The sequence below is a fragment of the Podarcis erhardii genome, assembly GCF_964252035.2.
Source record: "Podarcis erhardii genome assembly, chromosome: 7".
Lineage (NCBI taxonomy): Eukaryota > Metazoa > Chordata > Lepidosauria > Squamata > Lacertidae > Podarcis > Podarcis erhardii.
The window spans coordinates 4,424,007-4,448,090 of NC_138511.1; the positions used below are offsets into that span (position 1 = coordinate 4,424,007).

General features: G+C 43.7%; 1 protein-coding gene and 1 long non-coding RNA gene across 3 annotated transcripts in view; both read right to left on the reverse strand.

The window, feature by feature from the left end:
• The window catches only part of LOC309346414, a 106,272-nt gene that overhangs the window by 72,022 nt on the left and 10,166 nt on the right, over nucleotides 1-24,084 (reverse strand). The window lies entirely within an intron of this gene.
• NCAPH (non-SMC condensin I complex subunit H) lies at nucleotides 4,343-23,694 on the reverse strand. Of its 2 annotated transcripts, XM_081870023.1 has the most exons (18): nucleotides 23,022-23,136; nucleotides 21,143-21,380; nucleotides 20,944-21,037; nucleotides 20,465-20,557; nucleotides 19,713-19,851; nucleotides 18,396-18,517; nucleotides 16,614-16,803; nucleotides 15,849-15,940; nucleotides 14,905-15,110; nucleotides 13,844-13,992; nucleotides 13,361-13,467; nucleotides 12,123-12,245; nucleotides 11,568-11,675; nucleotides 8,197-8,376; nucleotides 7,047-7,163; nucleotides 6,225-6,310; nucleotides 5,152-5,227; nucleotides 4,343-4,948 (listed from the first exon to the last, which is right to left on the reverse strand). In XM_081870023.1, the coding sequence occupies exons 1-18, from the start codon at nucleotides 23,038-23,040 to the stop codon at nucleotides 4,889-4,891; spliced, it is 2,199 nt and encodes a 732-aa protein (XP_081726149.1). In that variant the 5' UTR covers nucleotides 23,041-23,136; the 3' UTR covers nucleotides 4,343-4,888. The 2 variants fall into 2 exon arrangements, with proteins under 2 accessions (XP_081726149.1, XP_081726148.1); XM_081870022.1 differs by lacking the exons at nucleotides 4,343-4,948; nucleotides 5,152-5,227; nucleotides 6,225-6,310; nucleotides 7,047-7,163; nucleotides 23,022-23,136 and adding an exon at nucleotides 23,649-23,694 and having other exon boundaries at nucleotides 8,092-8,376.

The window sequence follows — 24,084 nt, forward strand, 5'->3', positions numbered from 1 at the left end:
TGAGTGATCAGGCAGGTATCAGACAATAACGAACAATGCTTGATTACCTATCTGAAAATACAAGAACTGCTTCACATCCAGGGCTATCTGCATCCGTTAGCTGCTATTATTCCGCAGGTACTACTGGTTTTCATCATTCCACTTTATGTATTTGTTTTTATATATTTTTCTATGCCTTCGTAAACTATTTTCCTTTATATAATAAAAACATTTTCTATAAAATTATGTGCATCTCTTTTGTTGTAGGTTGGTTCAACTGTGTGGGAATAGTTTCATACTTATAGGCACAGGGGTTTTGTGCCAATCCAATTCAAAAATACATTCTGTACTGTACTGATTTAAAGAGACTAACAGAAAGAAGAGTCTCATGCAACGCAACCAAAGAAGAGTCTCATGCAACGCAACCAAAAGGTCCCTGTCATCCAGCATTCTTTTCCACTTATGCCCAGATGTTTTGGGGAAGCCCCTAAGCTGGGCATAAAGACACGTTTGTAGTAATTAACTTACGCCTTGTGGAAAGAATGTAGTAACTGGCTTAACATCCTGCTCATCAATTTTAAGTGAACCAGAGAAGTGTGTGTGTGGGGGGTGTTAATCCACACCCCCTTTCTCTGTGTTTTAATTGTTGGAAGCCACCCAGAGTGGCTGAGGCAAACCTCTCAGATGGGCGGCATGTTGTTGTTGTTGTTGTTGTTGTTACTACCACCACCCCCATCTTGTCGCCCCCCCCCATAAATCCATTAGTTTTCCCTAATAGGAAAATCTCCAACATTTGAGCTGCCCTTTTCAGCATCACCTACCCCAGGGGTCAGCAACCCGCGGCTCTGGAGCCACATGTGGCTCTTTTACACCTTTGCCGCGGCTCCGGGGCGGATACTAGCGAGGGGAGGAGGCACATTGTGCACCCCAACACTTCCCACTGTGGCGGGCGCTGTACTGGCTGTGACGTCGCATGGGGGCGGTGCGTGCGTTAGTCACGCACCATCCCGACGTCACCTTCCCACCCGCCCGCCCGCTACATTGTAAGGGGCATGTACGCTGGTCACTGCATTGAAAGGGGGCATGTACGCTGGTTATTTATAAAGTTATTTTTATAATGACGAGTTTTGCGGCTCCCAGGTTTTTTTTCTTCGGAAACGGGTCCAAGTGGCTCTTTTTGTCTTAAAGGTTGCAGACCCCTGACCTACCCAAACCTTTTTGAGAAGGCAGAGAAAAGCTCCATGCAATGTATTCAAAATGCTGCCACCCACAGAGTTTATTGTTCTGTTCCTGTTAGGCTTTCAGCCCCCTCCTCTGGTTATTTCCACCACTGAATTTACAACACAGTGCTGCTGCACAGGGCCAGTCCCACTTCACCTGTGATCTGTCTCAAGGCATGCCAGGTGACAATAAGGGACTGTTTGGGTTATTACACTTACACCAAGTATCACCTCCTGTTGGGTTGTCCATTAAACCCATCCTGATTATAGTCTTGGGAGGGGGTTGGGAAGAGAAGTGGGAGGCTTTTCATCAAAGCAACTGTGTGAAAGGGTGTGGAACCATAAACTGGCATAATGCTTGGCAGGCAGCTGTAGTCACAAAACAGGAAGTGGACATTTCATAACACTTACATAAATTTGAACACAGAATAAACCTGAGCAAAGCAAGCCAGACTGTGAGGAATGAGATTAAATTGGAATAAACAAGGCTTCATTAGCCCATTCACAAGTCATGTTGGTTGGGTTGAGGATCTTCTGGCCAAATCCAGAAAGCTCTACTTTGAGGGTCAGCTAGGGGCTTTGAGAACACAGACTCATTTGGTGCCAAGGGTAAGTTTTTGTGAGCCAGCCCCACTGAAATTAACTGGAGATATGCTAATAAGCTCTTGCATATCTTCTATTCATTTTAGTGGGATTGGCTCACAATAAACCAGACTGGAGATTGGGCCCCATTTATTTCACTTCTGTCCCTCCCTCCCTTCATAAAATGGATCATCCCAGCACAGGTTACAGCACACTAAAATACAGTCAGAACAGTAAAGAAGGTAATTAGTGGGAAAGGGACATATTTGGTTTCACCATCTTGGGTACCCAAGGGCAAGGAGGAATCTGGAAAAACCCAACAGCATAACATTGTTTACAGGCAGCAATTTTACTTAAGAGCATAAAATGCAAAGGGTTGATGGTCCCATACTCTTCAAAGAATATGTGCACCTTTATTTAAAAGAAATCTCCCCTCAACTTATGTTGCCACTTAAATTTCCCTGCCTAATAAATTCAGTGATTGTGGTAATCACAGTAATGTGTTTTGGAAGTCAGTGGAATTTGCCATGCATGCTTCCAACTCTGAAGCAACATGAGTCATCCAAGATTGTAAAAAGTTTATAAGGTGCCGTGCCAAGTTAAATAGAGCAATAATGAGAAAGCCATTAAAATGAGATCATTGAGATCTATGGGGACAGTAGAACAATCACATGAACTATGATCACATGAACCTTCTCAGTTCTCAGTACTGCATTAGAAATGTAACCAGGTGCCAAGATGAGTGGAAAATTTCCTTAAACTCACATGCTTTGGTCCATTTCCGCCCTTGTTTCTACATATATAGAGGCTGCCACAAACCATGTTGACATAACATGAAACATCCAGATAAAGCAGAAGCGTGCTTTGCCGATTGAGTAACGAAGCAAGAGTGTGTGAACAGGCATAACGTGATTAGATAGGCATTCCTGTGAAACAGAAGGGCATTAGCCAGAGCAAAAGTGAAACTGCACACTAGAAAAATAAGGTCCAAGTGAAACAGAGAAGTCCATTTATCTATTGAGTTATAAAAATAGTTATATACCATTCTATCAAAGAAATAGATCGCAATGGTTTACAATGATAGAAAAACAAAGCCAATCAATAACACCATAAAAGGTTAAAAACAAAACATTCCAAAATGGCGGCGGAGGTAGCAGCCTAGTCAGAGCCTCCCGCCTTCCATTAAGCTTTTAAGTTGTTTTTAGTCACCTTTTGATCCTAAGTTCACATTTTGTTTTATTAGCTGCCTTATAGTTGCCTTATCTTTTTGTCTTCCTTTGTTTTTAGTTTATGGGTACTGTTTTATTGGCTCTATTCGACTTAGCGTAACAATGAACACCCAGTGAAGATTGATTGTAGTCCATGTGACTAACCTGCAGTTTCGTCCATTGCTTCATCTACTGGCTAAAAAGACCTGGCTTTGGCTTGATAGACCTCTGCTAACTTATCAGAATGCCTATCAGAAGGGAAAAAACGAGGTAAGAAGAGCCAAAACAGCATAATTGGGACTCATAAATCCTCTAAAGCAGAGAAGTGGTGGAAAGCTAATATCATCACTCCTCGCTTGGAAAGAGAGCAAATTGTGAGTAATGATGTCAGGAGAACCCCCCCCCCCCCCACAAATGGAAGGAGAAGACCTGACTCCTCTCCTTTCAAGGAGTGAAGGAGATGATCTGACCCAAAGGACAGGAGCAGGAGGGGCTTCCCCCATTCCAAACGCTGACCCACCCATGTCTTTGGAACAAGACAGTAAAAGAGCTTATGGTCAGCAGATTCCAAACATGCACCTTACCAAGAAATTTGCATGATGTCTGCAGAAACTATGGTCTTAGTTCTCCAAAGACTGAATGAAATTCTTGCTAAAATAGTTAACGTAGAAGAAAACTTGGATATCTGCCCTCCCTCGACAAATTCTCAAAGGGTTAAAAGGATAAGGCATAGCTATGTTAGCAATTTGCCAAGACGAGTCACGGATGAAATAAGGTCTTGCCAAGTTCTTCAAAAGAACCAGATAATGCTTGAGATTCACCACAATGTGTATAGGTGGACCGCCTCTCCTGGTATGCCCCGTGAAGGACCTTAAGGTCCACAAATAACACCACTTTGGAGGTCCCGAGCCACAAGATGGTTAGATTGGTTTCAACTAGGGCCAGGGCCTTTTCAGCACTGGCTCCGACTTGGTGGAATGCTCTGTCCCAAGAGACTAGGGCCCTGTGGGACTTGACATCTTTCGGCAGGGCCTGCAAGACAGAGCTGTTCTGCCTGGCCTTTGGTTTGGACTCAGTCTGACCCTTTTGTTTCCCTCCCCTTGTGGTTTTGATTTATGGACTACTATTAAAATGAGGCTGCATTTTAAATTGTATTTTAACCCGTATTTTAATAAACTGGTTTTTTGTTTGTCCCCCCCTCCTATTATGTTTTATTGTAATTTTATTGGTGTTAGCCGCCCTGGTATATGTAAATAAAATTTTATTGTTGTTGTTGTTGTTGTTGTTGTTGTTGTTATGAAAAAGATTTTTAAAACAAGTTAGAAGAAAAAAGAAATTAACTACAAACATCAATAGACTGTTGTGGAGAATGTACTTTTACTTTCCTGCATAGGCCTGGTCCACATACCCGTGTTAGCCTGTTCACCAGTTACACAGTTTTCTCACACACAAATAAAATTCCAAAATGATGTGGAGGGTCACATTGTTTATTACTTACAAAAAACACACATTTGTACAAATATGTCAGTACATTCATATTCAATGATAAAAGAGGTTATAAGAAGAGAGCAAAAAGACATACAGGAGTTTTTATATGTACAGGAATTAAATACTCATGTTAAAATAAAGCAAACTGAATACATCTAGCAATTCTTAGCTGTGATCACAATCAGACAGTGGGAGAGGGAATTTGCAGAATTCAGAAGAGAATTAAAACACTAATGGCACTCTTTTCCTGACTTCCCATAGTTTCAAGTCTTGGAATCACAAATTGTTTAATCAAGAACATGTACTGATGCTGCTTTTGGCCTCCTCAGTCTATGAGGATTGTGTGTGTGTGTTAGATAAATTCCATCCTAGGTTGTCCAAGATTTTCTTATTATGCCCCAGTGGCACACATTAATCTCCTTGCAGCACTAAGACTTCAGACAAGTCTTCCACACCTTCTAGCTTCAGGTTCTGGAGACAAAGAGGAAACAGGGATCAAAATACATATCAAGCTTTGAAATTTCCACATATGCAGCCAGCGCGGAAAAGAAGATATCATGGACTTGTTTGCCAAGGCCAAGATGTGTATCACTGCATTGCCTGTGTAGGCCAGAAACAGCCCTTCTCCCCAACTTGTCCTTGATGTTTTTCAAGTTCCTGCCTTTATCCCGTACCTTTTCATTCGCCAGATGCAGGAGGCAAGCAAATGCCAGCGGCGCAGACAAGTTCTTTGCCATCGTGGAAGGCAGTCTGTGAAAGACAAAACTCAAGCTGAGAAGTAGATCAAATACTTTGGGCATGAACAAGCATTACATGCTGCTAAATAACACTCCCTGCTTTTCCCTCTTTGTCAGGCCAGCAGCAACAAACCATGAGCCTTGGGCTAAGCATGACGTGTAAACTGATGCTCAGGCTGTGGCCTGAGGATCAAAATAGGAGCACATCCAAAACATTTACAGTAAACCATGGTTTGACTTATAGGGTTGAGTGAATGTGGCTTTTGTTAATAAGAGAGCTCACATCTTGCATTGCACAAACTCACTTTCCCCCTACTAAACCGATCTGGCAGCTATTTGTTCAGAAACCTACCAAACCTGTTTGACCAGTAGCAACAGTGGAGCAAAAGAAATGTGTGCACCCCTGGAAACAGAAGCTTCGCACCCAGACAAGCTTGCCACTTTTGTTCTCTTATGAACTATTATGCAACTCAAGCCTTGGGCTGCAATCTTAAACATACCTTCTAGGAATACAACTGGTAAACATGCATACTATTAAGAGTACTTTGCACTTCTAGTGTTCTGGTGGAAGGCTAGGTCAGTACTAGTTATGACTTGACTACCTTAGCAGGTTGTCAGCAAGACAGCTACTCACAGCTGGGTTATTTTGCAATGGGATAAAACAGGAAGACCTGCCGCATCCCAGCCTTCTTTTGAATTAATCTTCTCAGCTACACAGCAAGAATGTACAGCATGGTTCTAAAAAGATTTTAAATTCTACAACCAACATTCCACTCTAGAGCACAATCATGTCAGTGACTCAAGGTTGATTTTTATTTTATTTTAGCAAACAGGAAAATTTGATGACTAATTGAAGAAACATTCAGCAACTTGGGAGCCAAGGCCAACATATGAAGCACACTTTAAATGGACCCCTGTGGTGGTTGGTTCCAATGCTTCAGCCAAAGGATTGGGGTGTAAATGTGTCTCTTTTCCTGGCATCCTAGACAAAGTCCTGGTGACCAAAGTACCTGTGACACAGATCCTTGATAACGTTGCTGAAGACCTTCTGACCAGATACGACTGAAGAGTTAGCATCTTTCTCCATGACTTCATTCTGTGTAAGTAAGTTTGAAATCTTAAAAGGTCACCTAGTAAACAAACTGAAAGCCTGTGAAGCAGATCCTGTCATGTTTTAAACTTCTGTACCATGTGTCCAGTGCTTTTAATATTACTACCTCAGAAGGTTGTTGTAAGGATTACAATTTGAACACCTGCAGTATTATATAGTTATTAAGTATTATATTACTGCTATGACAGATTGTCTGCCTAAAATCAGGGTGTGTGCCAACTGCAGGAAAATGCAAAGGCAGAAAGCAGCATTAAATGAAATACAGCCATAGGTGTGCAATCCTGTGTGCACTGCAGTTACATACAATTCAGAATTCAGCTTTATGAGGATTTTGGCTTTGTTAAACAGCAAGTCTCTAATCCTTCTGTTTACAAAGACATTCTTTAGCCAGAACTAGGGGGTGGGAGGGGGCTGAGTAAGATTTCTAGTACCCTGCATAGCACTGTGGGTCCTCTCTGTGATTAGCAAAGTCAATTAGATATTTTTAAAATAGATTACAGAATTCAGCCTTTAAGTCCAGAGTTCACACAGCCCTGAATTCCAGTTTTCTGCTGGTATTACTGAACCAAGGAAGCAAATGGCTCCAGGTGACATTAAGAGTGCCACCAAAGCTGGTTGAGATAAAAACAGAATGAGAGCCTGTCTGTCTGGGATGGTGAGTGGGCCAAGGCATCACTGGGTAAGAACAGCAGAGGCATTCTGGGTTTCCTGGGCTGCATACCTCTTGCTCAGTTTGATTTGTCTGGGCATCAGTCAGGAGCAGCCACATGCCCTGCTTTAGCCTCTTCATGTCCATCTTTTTGGCAGTCTTTGCATACTGAATATCAATCTTGTTCACCTAGAAGAGCAGGGAAACGGAAACAGAGCTAGCCAAAGACCATCCAGTTAGAAGGCATCAGTAAACAGAAAGACAAATCTTCAACCCTGCCCCTTATGGCATCAAGGCACAAGCTACTCCCTATGCCCTTGGGCTTGCTATTTAAACTAAATAAACCCAAGAGTTCAATAAGAAAAAGCACAGAAGCAGAGGAAGCTAGTGACCGTCATTTTTATTTTGAATAAACACGTAGATCTTCTTGGCACCAAAAATACCAACTACCTCTTAGCCCAGCCAATAGGAGAAAGAACTAAATTTCCATCCTCCTAGCCTCACCAGGAATTGGCAAGCATATACCCCCACCATAACACAAGGACTCTGAACCGTGCAGAAGACAGATCCATCTAGGCACAAGACTACCTTATATGCCAGGGGTGGGGAGGTGTTTCAATCCAGAGGGCCACACTACCTTCCAGAGGCCACATGTGGTGGTAGGTGTAGGCAGAGTAAAAGATGGTGGAGCAATGAATGTAAGTTTTATCTTTGGGCAGTAGCCTAATTTCTAAACAACCACCCACCCACACCCACACACCCTCTATCCTCCAACCAGGCAGACAAGAAGCATTATCAGAGGTCAAGGACACATTCCAGGCGGGCAAAGACAACCAAGGTGGGTGTAAAGCAAGCCCTGCGAGGGCTGTGGCCTGGGAAGAGTCCTGAGGGCCAGCAAGATCCCTGGAGGGCTGCAGCCAGGTCCCAAGCATGAGGCTCCCCAGCCCTGCCTTATGCAGTGGGTGGCAGAGAAAGAGAGCTGCCTTGGCCTACACAGCAAGTGTCACAAAAGCCTGGAGCAGAAGAATGGAACTGGTAGTTTTTTCAAAGTAGCATAGCATGAGCCACAGACAGACATCCAGGTTCCAGTGACACCTACAATATCCCTACAAGTGAAATGTGTGCCACACCTTCAGCTCAGCCCCCTTGGTAGCACACAACAGACATAAGCCTTAAAGAAAGGAGCTGCTTTGCAGGCCATGCATCCTACACCAGTACTTGCCTTTTGTGGCTCAGCCACCAGGTTCAATTCCCCATAGGTGGTGATGTTGTTCCCACTGATGCCTCCATTGAGCTCTCTCTCCTGGCCTGCCTCTCCTGCAGGATAGGCTGTCATTTCAAACATCCCATTCTGGCCCATGAAGTCCACAGGAACGTCATCGTCATCATCACTGTCACCATCCTGAGTAGAAAAAAAGGACAGGGAGGGAAGCCAAACAGGGTCAGAGTTAAGCTGGAGAGCTAGGAAACACGCAACGCCCCTCACCCACACATTCAAGCAACAATCCTTCTCTCCAACTTTTTCTGCAGAGTTGCTCCAACTTTTTGAACTCAGATTCCCCACCGCTCTCTAAAACTAATCTATCTTCAAGGATTTCATCTTTATGCTAAGGCATAAAAGGAACTCTTGGATCAAGCCAAGTGGATATTGAGGATATGAAAGCTTTTAGAATGCAGGAAGATTTCCAAACGCCTTCAGACACTGGAGAACCCAGAGTTAGATGTACTATAAGAAAAAGGTCCCATAAGATCTCCTGTATCCTCCTCCACCAGAGACAATGCATCAGCTACAAGGCAGCAATAACTGTGTAAACTAGAGATAAAACTACATAAAAGGGATGTTTTTGCTGCCTCAAGATTTTAACCACTTGAGACATATTGGTTTGCAACTCCATAAGGGCGTTCTAAGGTTTCCCGTGGATGAACACAAATGAGGTCATCCATTCCACTTGCTAAAGACTCCACAGCCAGCTAATGGAATAATCCTTAAGCAAGCTTAACCACTGACATATTCTACTGAGCTCTTGCAAAGCCCTCCAGTGAGATCTGAATGAGATCATCCCGGGGACTGCAGTGAGGAGTCATCAATATGTTGACAATGCTCAGCTTTCTCTCTTTTACATCTCATCCAGGGGAAGTGGAGGTGGTTCTGGACTGGTACCTGGAGGCACTAATGGACTGAATGACAGCTAATGAAGCTCAGTTCAAACAGGGCAGAGGTGCTGTTGGTGGGTGGTTCATCTGTTCAGGAGGATAGTGTTCAGCCTGTTGTGGAAGGGGTTGTATTCTGCCACAATAGTCAGGCACACAGATTGGGGGAGGTTTACAGCCCCATCATTGTCACTGGAGACTCAAGTGGATTCAGGGGGCAGAGTGCCTTTAGACAGTCCAGGCTCATAGGCTCTTCTAGACAGATAGCTTAGCCTCCATTACCCATGCTCTGATAATGTCAAGGTTGTGTTGCTGCTCTATGTGAGGCCAAGTATAGCTAAAAAGCTTCTGTTAACTGTCTAGCATCTGCACTCTGAGCTAACGGAGACCAGAAGGTAGGATCTCTCCCGTTTTAGTCCCAGTTTCACTGGCTTCCTGTTTGCTTCCAGGCTCAATTCAAATTGCTTTATCATGTTTTAAAGCCATGACTTTGGAGCCAAGTATCTATTGGAGCTCCCCCCCCCGCCCCCCGCCGCCGATGCTAAGATGTACATATGAGGCTTTTCTCAGTAGTAAGTGTACCCAGGAGACAGCCTTCGTAAATGGTGGTGCTGTGCAATGCCCTCCCCAGGAAGGCACCCATTTTGCCTAGTACCCAAATTATAACAAAGTGCCCATCACCACCCCAGGCTTTCAGATATCTGAAGTTTTAAACTCTTAAGCTGGTGTTATGTTTTTGGTTGGCATTTTATCATGTGCTGTTCTTTTAGTGAGATTTGTGGTTTTTACTCTTTTGTAAGTTGCACAGCGAATACCGATTGGGGAATGAATTTCCCAAAATAAGTAGTCCACAGAGCCAAATTTCATTAAGGCTGCAATCCTAACCCCACTTACCCAAGAGAAATCCCCAGTGAATCCCAAAGTATGTACTTCCAAGTAAAAATGGTTAGATTGCACTGTAAGCCAAACTACGTATGACCATAATAATATCATCCAGATTTACTCATGTTTCTATTTCCATCTTCTTCATCCATTGTTTCAGTGATGCTGTAAGTCTTCACATACAATATTATTGGTTATGCCATTCAGGTCACATACAGAATACAGTTACTAATTGTATTCTAGTAACATTTACCCAGTGAAATTAATAGACCTAAATCAGTTTAACACAACCCCAAACATTTAAAGCACAAGAGATGGTATTCAATTTCAATCCTAGTCCAACTCAGAGCAGACTCACTGAAGTTAACGACCACAATTAATTCCAGCCTGTTCATCTCCATGTGTCTACTCTGAGTTGGATTTTAAAAGGTAAAGGTACCCCTGACCATTAGGTCCAGTCGCGAACAACTCTGGGGTTGCAGTGCTCATCTCACTTTATTGGCCGAGGGAACCAGCGTTTGTCCGCCAACAGCTTCTGGGTCATGTGACCAGCATGACTAAGCCGCTTCTGGTGAACCAGAGCAGCACATGGAAAAGCCATTTACCTTCCCGCCAGAGCCGTACCTATTTATCTACTTGCACTTAACGTGCTTTCGAACTGCTAGGTGGGCAGGGGCTGGGACCGGACAACAGAAGCTCACCCCGTCGCAGGCATTCAAACTGCCGACCTTCTGATCGGCAAGCCCCAGGCTTGCCCTAGGTTTAGACCATAGCGCCACCCGCATCCCTTTGAGTTCGATTTAGTTAAATAAAATCTGGGAACTGTAGTTTAAAGGTACCAGGAACTGTTAGAAAACCCATAGTCCCCTCAGAGAGCTACAATTCCCAGTTTCCTGGGAAAAGGGACTAATTGTTAAACCAATCTAGAAATTGTAGCTCTGTGAGGGGAAAAGGGTCTGCTAATAACTCTCAGAACACTTAAGATGCAGTCCCCAGGATTATTGGGGGAAGCCAAGGCTGTTCAAAGTAAGGTAATGACCACGGTTTCCAGGAATTTCTTTTGTTTAAGACTTTTGTGAGTGAGCTGAGAGTTTGTTTGGACCCTGGGAGAGAACCCAGAGGCTGAGAGGGAGGGTGTGTCAGAAGAAAAATGATATTGGGGGGGGGGTATGTAACTTTGTTTAATGTAACATTTTTATGTAGCTGTGTATTTTTTTAATATTTAAGTTGTCTGTTGTTGCTTCTTTTTTGCACACCTCTTAGAGAAGCTGCCTGTGCCATGGTTGCAAAATATTATTCCCCTTCTGAGATCCACACAATGTGGGATTATTCCTTATTCCAGTTAGGGTCCCTCGGTTGCTTGAGCACCTTTTGAGGTCCTTCAGATAATGTTGCACTGAGGCAGAACCGACAAAAGCCACCGAGGTTGTTAACCAATAGGAAGGCTGCCAAACCTCTCTGCCCAGATTGGCAGCCAGCTTCTATTAGACTCACCAAAAACCTTCATATAAGAAAGGATGCAACCCACAGTAGAGTGTTTCTCTGATCTTTGCAGCTTACCTGCAATGCAGGACAGAAATTGGAGGTGTCATTGGGGTTGTTGTAATCATACTCTTCAACCTCACTGTCGTGACTGGACGAGTCACCCTGCAGCGGCACCTTCGACAGCTGCAGAAACCAAAGACTTGGGTGACTTAGGACATCAGTCACTAATGGGAAAGAACATTAAACTAAAACACACTCACTCCAGAAATTGCCTCAGCACGCCCTTCTGCCCAGAGCAGCCGACTGATAAGCAAACCAAGCTGAAACTGCAGTACAGTGGTACCTCGGGTTACATACGCTTCAGGTTACATACGCTTCAGGTTACATACGCTTCAGGTTACAGACTCTGCTAACCCAGAAATAGCACCTTGGATTAAGAACTTTGCTTCAGAATGAGAACAGAAATTGTGCAGCAGCAGCACGGCAGCAGTGGGAGGCCCCGTCAGCTAAAGTGGTGCTTCAGATTAAGAACAGTTTCAGGTTAAGAACGGACCTCCAGAACGAAATAAGTACGTAACCAGAGGTACCAGAGGCAAGGCAGGAGTGTTGCATGGAATTGAGAAAGCTTACCCTATTGGCTGGCTTAAGGAAGAGGCGGGTGAGGTTGTCTGGATCATAGCGGAAGTCTGCAGGAAGAGTTTTGCTTTTCTTGTTTTGACTTTCAAGGGTTGACTTGGACAGAGTAGTAGCTGCCTGTTTGAGAAAAGCAGAAGCACACAGAAAAATCAAGCACTCCCATCCAAATATCCCAGCAAGGTGGTCCAGAAGGATATCATGGTTGATGGTACAAGAACCACCAAGAGGTCCAGAACTCCTCCGGTCCAGTTCCTGGCATAAAGCAGTCAGCAAGGAGACCAAAGCAGTCTCTGTCCCATAACCAGGCCTGAAACCAAACTAAAATGGGTCTAGATAATCAGTCTTTTCCAGAAACCCCTAGAGCTGAGAAGCCATCAGACACTTCAGTACCTTGCCCCCAAATGGTACTAAATGGTATTTTGGAGACTGGCCAATGATTATCCAAAACGGTGGGATTCAGGGAGGGCTTTTTCAACAGAGGTCTTATAACTGTCTCCTTTAGGTGTGCTGGAACACAGCCTTGTTGTAAGGAGGCATTGACCACTCCCTCCACCCTCCCAGCCAGTCCCCACTGGCCCTTTTGATGAGTCAGGAAGGGCAAGAATCCAGAATAGATGCAGTAGCTCTCACATTTTCAAGGATCCTTGTCTACATCCTCAGGCTACATAAACTGAAAAGTATCCATTAACACTGTAGAAGCAGAGGCCAAAGTTACACCCACTGGACCTGTATCAACTATAGTGTCCAAGTCAGAACAGATTTGAGCAATTTAGTCAGCAAAGTGCTGAGCAACTTGTTCACAGAGAGCTGTCAAATGGTCTAAATTATGACATGGGCCTTTGTAAAAGACCCCTGACCACTTGAAACAGCTCCACTGAACAGTTCCTTGCTGATGCAATGGAGGCAGAGAGAGAAAAATACTTTTTCACTGCCTGCACTGCCACAGAGTAGGTTTTCAAAGGGGTTCTAGCCCGTGTTCTGTCAGACTCATTTAGAGTTTTCCACCAACATTGCTCTAGTTGCCGTCTCCTACTGCTGACTGTCCTCAACATGTTGTATTCAAAGGCTTGTCTTCTCTTAACATGGGACTTCTCCAAAGTTGTAATGGGTAACAGCAGTTGACAAGACCTATCCATTATTGTATAAAATATTTTAAAAACTGTTTTTAAGGTAGTAATATCTTGTGTAACAACCACCCACATACAAGCCCCTATCAAGAGTTAAAAACATACCCTTGTTTTGCAGAAGTAAGGCTCAAAATCAATCTCATCTTCAAAGTTTATCTCAAATACTTTTTTTGCAGCCTTTCTTTTGTTTGCTTTCTCAGGGTTGGCATCACCTGTGAAGAGTAGAAGCAAATGAGTGGAAGATGTTGCTGGATCTGCTACAGAAGGTTAACAAGAGTTTATTATTTGGTGCTGCTGCTTGTTTCAGAGTGCACTTCCTAAAATGTTGAATATCGCCTCAGTTGTCTTTTGGCAATCTCTACTGCATACCACCTCACCTTGGAACTCTCAAACCTAATTTGAGGGTCAGGATAAGCTTTGACAATGCTTTGCTTTGACTGAGTCACATCTGCAGAGGCATGAACTGTGGATTTCATGTTCTGAGAAGACTTGCATTTCCAAATTTTACACAAGACCTATAAAGCTGTAGGTCAATATGCAAGCAGAAAGCCAGGGAATGAACTCCCACGACTCCCTTCACAGCCTTACCTTTATGGTGAGGCTTGAAGCGCCAGTGCTCTGGGCCTGCCCACATGGACATGGTTCGGGGGCTGAAGTAAGAATATTCGCTGGGCTTCAGGGACAAATGAAGCGACATGGACCTGACATCTCCTTCCCCCAGGGGAACCACTTCTTTTCTGGAAAAAGTACATACACACGCCTGACTATAAAAGTCACCAGTTTTATTCATTCTCACCAGGCTTTTATTCTATTTGTAAAGCTTCCTCAAAGGTGTTTTTTTTTTAATTCTCCCCACCATTTTAATTATTTTTATGAATTGTTGCCTGTGAAGCATCCTGAAGTGATTTCACAATGAAGAAAAACATTCAGAGTAAAAGACATAATTTCATAAACCTCTGAAATCCACTCTTAACTGAATGTAAACAAGAAAGCCATAGGCTAACACAATACAAACAAAACAGACATTTCAGTTCAGCCGACAGATATATACAACAGAACACACACCCAATCCCACATTATCCCTCTACAATAAACTATAAAAATGTTAAAATATAATAAGACAAAAGGAAATCCCACTCCCTCCCCCCCTCCCCCCGTTTTTGGAACCTGGCTAATTTTCTTTGTTGCCAGAGTAAATCTGGCTATTTGGATCGTAATGAATACATCTTTGCCTGCAAGCAATGCATAGATCACAATGGGTCTGCCTGACAGATTGGAGGCTACAAAACTTGTGTGCCAATGGAGCTTGTATAAGGGACCATTGAACAGGTAATGGGAGACAGGCTCAACCTCACTGGATGAGTTGAGATTTCTGAAACGTTCCATCCAGTAAAGCAGAGGACATATACTGGAGGCATAAAGCTGGGAATTATTTTCTTGAAGGAGCAGTGGTATGGATTATAAAACAATTCTCCAAAACATCAAATCCAATTCTAATACTCAAGGGGATTTAGAAGGTTTGTTGAAAGAACGAGATCTTCAACAGGTGCTAAAACACAATAGTGACCATGTCTATTTGATGGGAGTTCCAGAGGGTAGGCACCACCACACGAAAGGCCTGATTCCTACACAAACCTTCCTCAACATACCTCAACATTCCTGGTGTTTGTCTACATAACTCCAACTTTTCAGAGAACTCGCTAAGGTCCTTCTCAACCGTCTCGGCCGGGATGTCAGCATCAAAATCGTTCTCTGCTGCATCCTCAGAATAGTCTCCAGGGTCACTATCAATCTCTGCATTGACGTCAAATGCCTGGTCACTCTTCTTAAATTTATCCAACAAAGCAGCCACCGACTGAAAAGAAAAAAAAATGTAAAAGGAAAATCCTTTTGGAGGCAGTGAGAAGACTGACAACAGAATTAGTGTATAATTTGTGTGACTTCAGAGAAAGGGGGGAATATATGAATAGCTGCTAAAATGTACACAAGAACAAAATGCATTTTAGTCCCACAAACAAGAATAGGCAACAAAAATAAGATTACTAAAATACAATATACATCTCATCCACCCAAAATGATGCCTATACATCAATTTGATGTGACAATACGTAGAAACAAAACTCGCTTCAGTCTCCAAAAGATCTTCCTAAGTGGCCAAGGAATTTGTCACAATTTGACACAAAAGTTAGTTGACCTATATAGATATGTAGGCCAGCTATGTAGATAAGGCAAATGACTAATCACATTCATAAAGCTACCATGCCCATATGGTGAACATGAAGATATGAAGAACATTTTAAAATATGGTGCTTTTATACTAAGCACCCAAACATATATGTTTTCAGGGTATCCTGTAAATATCAGATTCCAGATGTCACCTATTCAACATAATAGTAATGTGCAACTGTGAGGCTATAGGTACCTCTGCCTGCAAGATCAAGTGGCTGGCAATGAAGCTTCAGAAACATTTTTTTTAAAAAAACACAACCACCATGAAATGCAGGCAATTTTGGGGTAGAAACTGAAATAGCTTTGAATCCCCCCATTGTGTGACCAGTTCACTTAATTCACTGTAACGGCCAGCTTGACATACCTCATTATGGGTTTCACTGTCCCACTGGGTGAATAAGAAGCCAGCCAATGAAGGGCAGATGGGGCGCTTTTCAGCACACTGCAGAAGGATGGCTAGAAAGGAAGACAAGAGAGGAGTTGGAGATTCCAAGCCATAACCGCAGCCCCCCCTTTATGCTACCATGCTCCCCCACAGATGAGAACTCTGGACGAAGAGAACTCATGAGTGATCTTGATAGGCCCCTAATCCTTGCACTACTAATAGTAATTTATATCCTTGATCACTGGTAACTTGGCTGAGGCCCTGGTATCAGGGGGCTTGGTACCATGTCTCCCCAACCCTCCATTCCTTTAGTTTCTACTCCCTGCAGACTGCTGTACCCACAGCTGCTGCTCCTTTGATGCTTGCAAAGGATGGACAAAAGAGAGCCTTCTGTTGAGGGTAAGCTCATTTTTGGAGACTGGCCCATGGTATCTCTTCTCCAGGACACTAAGTGAAGCAAACATTCCCCACTCCCTACCAAATTAAAGTAGAAAGAAGAGGTGGTGTCAAGCCTCCTTTTGCCCATCAGGCATCTCTTTCTTTATAAAGCTTAGCTCCTGTGAACACTCACTTGCTCTGCCTCCAGAGGCAAAGCAGCATGACTCCTCTATCACTGCAAAGTGGAAAGGTCTCAATATATGTGTGATCCCACCTATCCTATCCTGGCTTGGTTCTCAGCCTACTCAAAATGAAACATTACTGCACCTAGAAGAAGATGGAGAGTTAGCAACTGTTAGCACCTACACTTTAAGCCTGTCACTTTCACATGAGAAGATGTCGGCAGCTCGGCAGTCGTAGAAGAAGGCAGGGGGATGACCATGGAATCAAACAGAACTTCACTGAGAAAGTTGTGTACATGAAGCATAGTGAGGAAAACACCAGCCGTACTGCACTCATCAAAGGAGGCTGCTGTTCTCTGGAACATGGGATCAACCTGGTTGGGGGGGGGGGACAACAGGAGCTCAGGTTCAAATAACAAGTTCAATGAAACTTTGCAGATGCTGCTTAACATTCACTGTTTAGACCAGTAGCAAAGGCTCCAGGCTCTGTCCCCAAACATGTTCCCAGGAGTCTGTCATGTAGAGCTAAACACATCAAGGGAAGGAAACAGAAGCCACCAAATATTCTCTCCTCACTTCTCATCCCTCTTCCACCCACCACAGCAAAAAGGCACATGGTTTTACTCATAAGATATTTTTTACATCAAGCCTCTTCAGTGATTAAGTAATACAACTGACTGCCTAAGTGATCAAAAATATATATCTCAATACGCAGCAACACATTTTGAAATATTATAGGAAGTGCAAGAACCTACCATTATAGACAAAAAGGTCCTATGCTTTACTAGGTCTTCAAATATTTTATCTTCCTAGTACAACAAAGGACAAACAAAAGCATCCTTTGCTGAGCCCTAAAAATTAAGATTTGCCTCCATTAATTAAAAATGGACTCAACTGATTTCTCACCTTAACTATAGATTTCTCATCTATAGCTTCAATTGGTAAATAATAATAATAATAATAATAATAATAATAATAATAATAATAATAATAATTTGGTACTTGCCCTCCATCCTTAGTCTTAGGGCAGTTTACAACAATTTACAAAGCATACAACCACATTCATAGGAGCCAGCTCCTAGGAGCTGAGCAGTCTTCACCCCCCCCAATAAATTATTTGAGGGGGCCAGAACACCCCAAAGTTGATGGGCATTGTGATTCAAATGGTGTCCATGCACCATGTAATGTGACCCATTATACAGGGCAGGGCTTCCTTACCCCCCCCCCACGAATATTTTATTCAAGTTGGCACCGCTGACCATGTTATGCTAGCCTTCACATCCCATGTAGAAAATGGTCTGAGGTCACCTTAAGATCACAGGCTGTATGGGAACACATAAAACTCTATATGCTTTCCACACTAGCTGGAACCTAATGGTGCAGGATTCCAGCTCCTGTGGAAGTCTATGCGCTTAGATATCCATAGATAGGCTTTCCCCTGCATACATCCAGACTTCATGCACAGACATTGGCCCCACAGCTCCTTTCTGTGTGTCAAGGGAGCTTAAGCTACTGGTCAAGGTGTGTCAAGGTAGCTTACCAACCCAGTTCCACTCTCCAGACTGTGAACTTGCTCCGCCCATGGGCAAGAAAGCACTAACTTCTCACTCTGTCAGATACTCTACACATTGTGTGCAGCTGTATGCCAGACTTAGAACAGTGGAACAACATTTCACTCCCTAAAGGGGCTAAAATTCCTGCACTGCAGGGGGTTGGACTAGATGACCCTCTAGGCCCCTCCCAACTCTACAGTTCTATGATTCTATGAAAAGGATGGATCCCAACAGGCACACAGGATAGTTGTAATGAACTGACCAACAAAGATGAACATGCTGTGCCTCCCCCACCCAGATTTCTGCTCTAATGTCTCCAACTATTCTCCCAGCAGATGCTGTAGGCAGATAGTCAACCAACTACTTCAGGAAGGGGGTGTTTGAGAAATGTCCTTCGGAGCAGGTTCTCTCACCTCACACCTATGATCTTCATCGGAGATATTAATGTTATTTAGATTCCGTTCAATAGTTTTGTACTGGTGCTTCCTCTTGCTCAGACGTGTTTTGGAACTCTCAGAATCCACAACCCCTCCACCTACAAGAATGGTCACAACTCAAGGTAATCATCATCATCATCCTCCAGGTGCAAGTACTTTCCAGTGCTGCTCAGTTACAAAGTCCAACTGTTCTGCTATCTTGCATCATTTACAGATGAGAAAGAAATAATCTCTCCTGTTCCTTTACACAAATGGATCTTCCCATCTCTTCAATTATGCTTTGACTATCTCAAAAAAATATTGCAAGTCACTTTCATGACGTGAGATTTATACCTGTACCTACTGACAAATGCAGGGAAGAGAACACAAGTATGAAAGGATTTTTTGACACAGGTAAGTTGAGCTGCTTGCAAATACAACGTCTTTGGTGGGTTGGATGTTATTCAACCTCCCATTCAAAATAAAACAAAAAACCAGAGGCGATGTATTGGAGACACAAGGCTGTGAAGGCTTTCCCAGGAAGGAGGCACCATAAGGGATACAAATTAATTATCGAGGGTGAATGTCAGTTTATATGGTGGATACCAATAAAAAGTTGACATTTGTGTGGTTGAAGACAAATCCCACTCATTTAAAAACAAAAACTAGAGATGCTGAGAACTGATCTGGGACTGTGTGTCTCACAAATAGTGATGTGGATCTGGGAAATTTTAAATTGAAATTTTCTCAGAGAATATTCTATTTTTAGCTTCCGTTGTAAGAGTTTCTGATGCCCCAGTTAGTAATCTAATTTAGCATGTTTAGTTTACTTCTTTTTAGTAAAGCAACAACAAAAAATGGTATGTTTTAGTCTCAACACAGCACAAGCATTAGACCAGATATATTTGAGGGGAGAAATTAAAGCACACTTAATGTGGTTTAACATTATGTATAATCTTTTACTGAAATATTTGTAAAAATCCAAAGACGGGCAATAGTATGTACTGCCTTAATACTGTTTCAGGTAAACAGCATTAAGGCAGTGCATACTATTCTTTGTCTTTAAACACTAAAAACTAGTAACAGATTTCAGTTACCCAAATAACTTCGCATATGTTGACTCATAATCCTATGAAATATATTCATTAGAACTTGCAACTTCCAAGCTTGCCTTATCTTGTTTGACATCCATTCATAGGTACTAATGAAACATTTTTTCCCCACCCCACATCAATGCCTACAGCTGTGCTATGGGCCTTCCCCACACATGCTATTCCAAATCCCATGCTCAGCTCATCGTGTTAAGCAACACACCTGTATCCTGACCATCCACAGGCTCTGCAGCAGCGGACTGTTTTCCCAGCCCTCCAAGAACTCTGTAAACATCTGCATGGACAGCATCAACTTTTGCTGCATAGATCTTTGCACTGGCATCCAGGGTACCAGCTGCTACCTGTAAGGGGGAATGTTAAGAAAGAAGTTAAGAGAGTGGAACTAAGCTTTGAGTGGGCTACTATGAACCTACAGACTACTTGTCAATAAGATAAGAAAAAGCTTCCTTTTCTTTGCCTGGCTTCCCAGACTTTCCACCTGCCCTCTGGGCTTCTGTCTCAAGCTGAAAAGGATACAATTGGCCCAACTGTCAGGAATAGTAGCCATTATTTAAATATACCCAACTATTCCTTTCCAGCCTGGTTGTTCCTCAGTCAAAACAATCTTCCCTCACGATGGCTTTTGGCAACCTGGAAATAGCCTTTCAAAGTCTGGCAAACCCAACCTGAGTCCTCCATAAATGAATGTGTGGTACTGCTAGGTAGAATGCGGTGGCAGACAGTTTTCACTTTCTGCAGTAGATCAGTAAGCCAGCTTTTCCAGAGGGGGCATTATTAAAATTTGCTGCATGGACCACACTAAGAAGAATAGCAGTATTTCAACGTATACATTCACACATGACCCTCAAAGCAGCAGAGTGTAGGAAGAAACCCAGGACTCTCCAAAAGTTACCAGAAGTGGATACGCAGATGCACATTCTCTGTCGCAGGAAACACATCAGGAAGGCCTCTAACCTTAAAGTTGGTGGGTTCAGAGTCCTTTTGTCTGAGTATTTCTGTCATGTAGTCGATAAGGTGCAAACCAAATACATTCTTCGTGGTGATTTTCTGGAAGAGGGAACAGCAAGTTGACATTACTGACAGATACATTCTTCATCCTGTAATCTACAGTAAACAATCTTAGAATCTGCAACAAGTTCATCTAAATCCTATGCCAAGAAAGGTCTAATTCTACAATCCACTTGAATGATACGAAATTTATGAAAACTTGCTTTATTTGTATCATTAATTGTCCTTCTAGCTAACATGTATAAGTACAATAAGCTATGCAGGAGGAAAGATGGTCAGTATTCTGAAGGTATAAATCTAGATTCAGAGGCATTTTACATTTATATGAAATCATGGAATGCAAGCAGTTCTGCCTGTACTAGCCAGAGTGGCTCTTGATAAGGGTGTGTCTTTGAAGTTAATGAACAGATGCTAGACTTACTTACATTTTCTGTTGAAAGTTTGATGCATGTGGAATAGTGATCTGCAATTTGGGCATTTGACAGTTGTGGAATTGCTGGCAATGATGTTTCTGCTTGCCTAAAACAAAGCAATAAGCAAAGCAGTATAGTATAGCAATAAATCTCTCTCTCTCACTCACACACACACACACACAATATCAATGCTTGCGCAAACCACACTTACTTGTTGGACGGGGACTTTATAAACAGAGGCGACTCGGTGCTAAACTGCAAGTCAACCACCCTGGAGCGCCGACGCTGCTTCCTCTCTCGTTCATCATCATTCCCAGGGCAGTTTTCCAGCACAGGGGTGCCTGAGGCACTAAGAGGCTGCCGCCTAGTGCCAGGGGACACAAACACACTGTCGAAAGAGGCATTTCCTTTAGAGCCAGCAGACTGCGGCGTTGAGGCACTCATTGTTGCTAGGAGGGAAACAACAGCTAATGAGATCTACAATTCCTTGGTAACAACATTTGCATTGGCTTCCAGTTCATTTCTTACCACAATTAAAAGTACTGGTTTAATGTCTTTCATGCCTCAGCACTCCTGCTCTATGCCCTCTTTGAGTGGTTTTGCCTGCCTAGAGATGTGTTTCTGCGCAAACCTCTGGATTTTATGTAGCTGGAGTGTAGCCTACTGCACAGGATATAGTCACATTGCTACACTCACTTTCCCCTCTCTGGACTCACCTACTTCTTGACTCCCACCTGTGCCCATCACTGGAAGGCTGCCCTTGAGAGAAAGGAGTCCTTGGGCTGAAATAGGTTCCCTAAGGCAGCGTTTCCCAACCTTGTGCCTCCAGCTGTTTTTGGACTACAATTCCCATCATCCCTTGCCACTGGTCTTGCTAGTCAGGGATGATGGGAGTTGTAGTTCAAAAACAGCTGGAGGCACAAGGTTGGGAAACACTGCCCTAAGGTAACTCATTGGAGCCTATAATGTGGGCAAGAAAAGGTTTCTTTTTCACACTTTAGGGCCAGGATACCTGAAATACCATCTTCTCCAGTATGAAACTTGGATCACATACAGTTGTACCTTGGTTTTTTAACAGCTTAGTTCTCGAATGTTTTGGCTTCTGAATGCCACAAACCCAGTGACTGTTCCGGTTGTCAAACTATTTTTGGAAGCTGAACGTCCGATGGGGCTTCAAACGTCTTGGAAGTCGAACTGACTTCCGGAACGGATTCGTTCAACTTCCAAGGTACAACTGGATTAGATTCAGGGAAAAAGGTCTTTTCCATGTTCTGCACTTAAGGTATGGCTGGTAGGAATTCGGGGGGGGGGGTCCCTCCCTGGCTGCATCCAGGCTTAGAACTCCTTGCCTGGCACAGCCAATTTAGCCCCCTCCCCCTCGACTTTCCACCAGATGGCGTAAAAAAGAAGACTTCTCTTTTTGCCTGCCAGGCAATTGCAATGGTTTTAATGTATCTATGTGGGAATTATTGTATCTTTATTTGGTTACTTTAAGTTTCTGTAGGCAAGATAAAGTTACTGACAAATTTAATACGTAAATAATGGAATTTGCCTTTTCTACTGCTGCTGCACTCTGACCAGAGTCTTGGGGTCATGGTGGATAGCTCAATGGAAGGTCTCAGTCCTGGTCCATCACCTCCATTTCAGACTCTATGAGCATGTACATGAAATTAATTTTTTGCTTCAACATGCAGCAGCTTGTGTTTTTTTATAATGAACTGTATTTCCTATTTTTACTGCCCTCAGCTTAGAGGTCCTTTCAGGAAGTCTTTACAATCTCTTTGATTTAACCTCTCTAAACAATTTAGTGTCATCCGGAAACTTGGCCTCCTCACTGATCAGTCCAAACTCTACATCATTTATGAAGTAAAGAAGCACAGGTCCCAGCACCAAGCCTTGGGGATCTCTGCTTTCTACACCCCTCTATCTGGAGAACAGCCTATGTATTCCGACTATTTGCTTCCTGCCGCTTAACCAATTCCTGATCCACAACAGGACCTCTCTTATTCTGTGACTTCTCAGCAGCCTTTGGTAAGGCACTTTGCCAAAAGCTTTTTCCAAAGCCCAAGTACACTCTTCCGACCGATCACCTCTATCTATATGCTCCATCCATCAGCAGGAGTAACTGGGAGCTCCCAGTCGCTTCCCCAATTTTCCCTAGACAAAGGTGACCACAAGCGAGCCTCTCTCAAACTTGGGTCCCGGGCTGTTCCATCCCCCCCAGTGGTCAGGGATGATAGGAGTTGTAGTCCAGCAGCGCTTGGGGACCCAAGTTTGAGAGAGGCTGCTTGGAAGCTGCCGAGGCCAGAGCATTAAAGCACGGAGATGGGCAGCAGGCAGGCAGCCGCCCTCCATTGCGCGCCCAGCAGCCACGATTCCGCCGGCGCGAGACCCGTGCGCGTCCCCGCCAAGCGAAGGCGCAGCTCCGCGCCTCCGGGAATCTCGGCTCCCGCTCCAGGGCGACCAATGAGCGGCCTTCGGGCGCCGCTTGCGCCGCCAATCAACGTCGCTCCTTTCAAAAGTCCTCCGTCCGCTCCCTATTGGCCAAGCCTTTCCAGTATCGGCCAATCAGCGACCAGCTTCTTACAGAGTCTCTTTCCCGCCCGCCGCCCCCCCCCGCGAAGGCGCCTCCGAAAGTGAGGCAAGGCTTGAGGCGGCCGCGGCCTGCTTTGCCTTACGCCGACCTTTAATTACCCGCCTAGCTGCCCTTAACTCACCTTCCCCCCGCCGCGCGGAGTCAGCCACCGACTCACACTTCCCAGCCGGCAAGCGCCGCTTCTCCGCTTTTAATTTACCCGCGCCGACACAGTGCGCAGGCGCGGCGCAGGCGTGACGTCAGCGCGCAGTGAACGGGCGACGCGAGGCTAAGCGCGTACCACGTGTGAGGAGCGAGAGAGAACAGAGTTATGAAAAGGATAGAGAGTCTATTCCTGGAATTTCCGAGTTTCGTACGTACTTCTCTCAATTGTGATTTTAAAAATGGAACTGTTCTTAATACAGTAAATGCAGATTACAGTAGGTATTCCTTTTTTGATAAATGAAATACACTGTAGATAATTAAAAATAGCAAAAGTGTAACAAATAGGTAGGCTGCATATGCATCAAATATCTAAATATTTGACTTTCCCCAAACAATCATGGGAATTGTAGTTT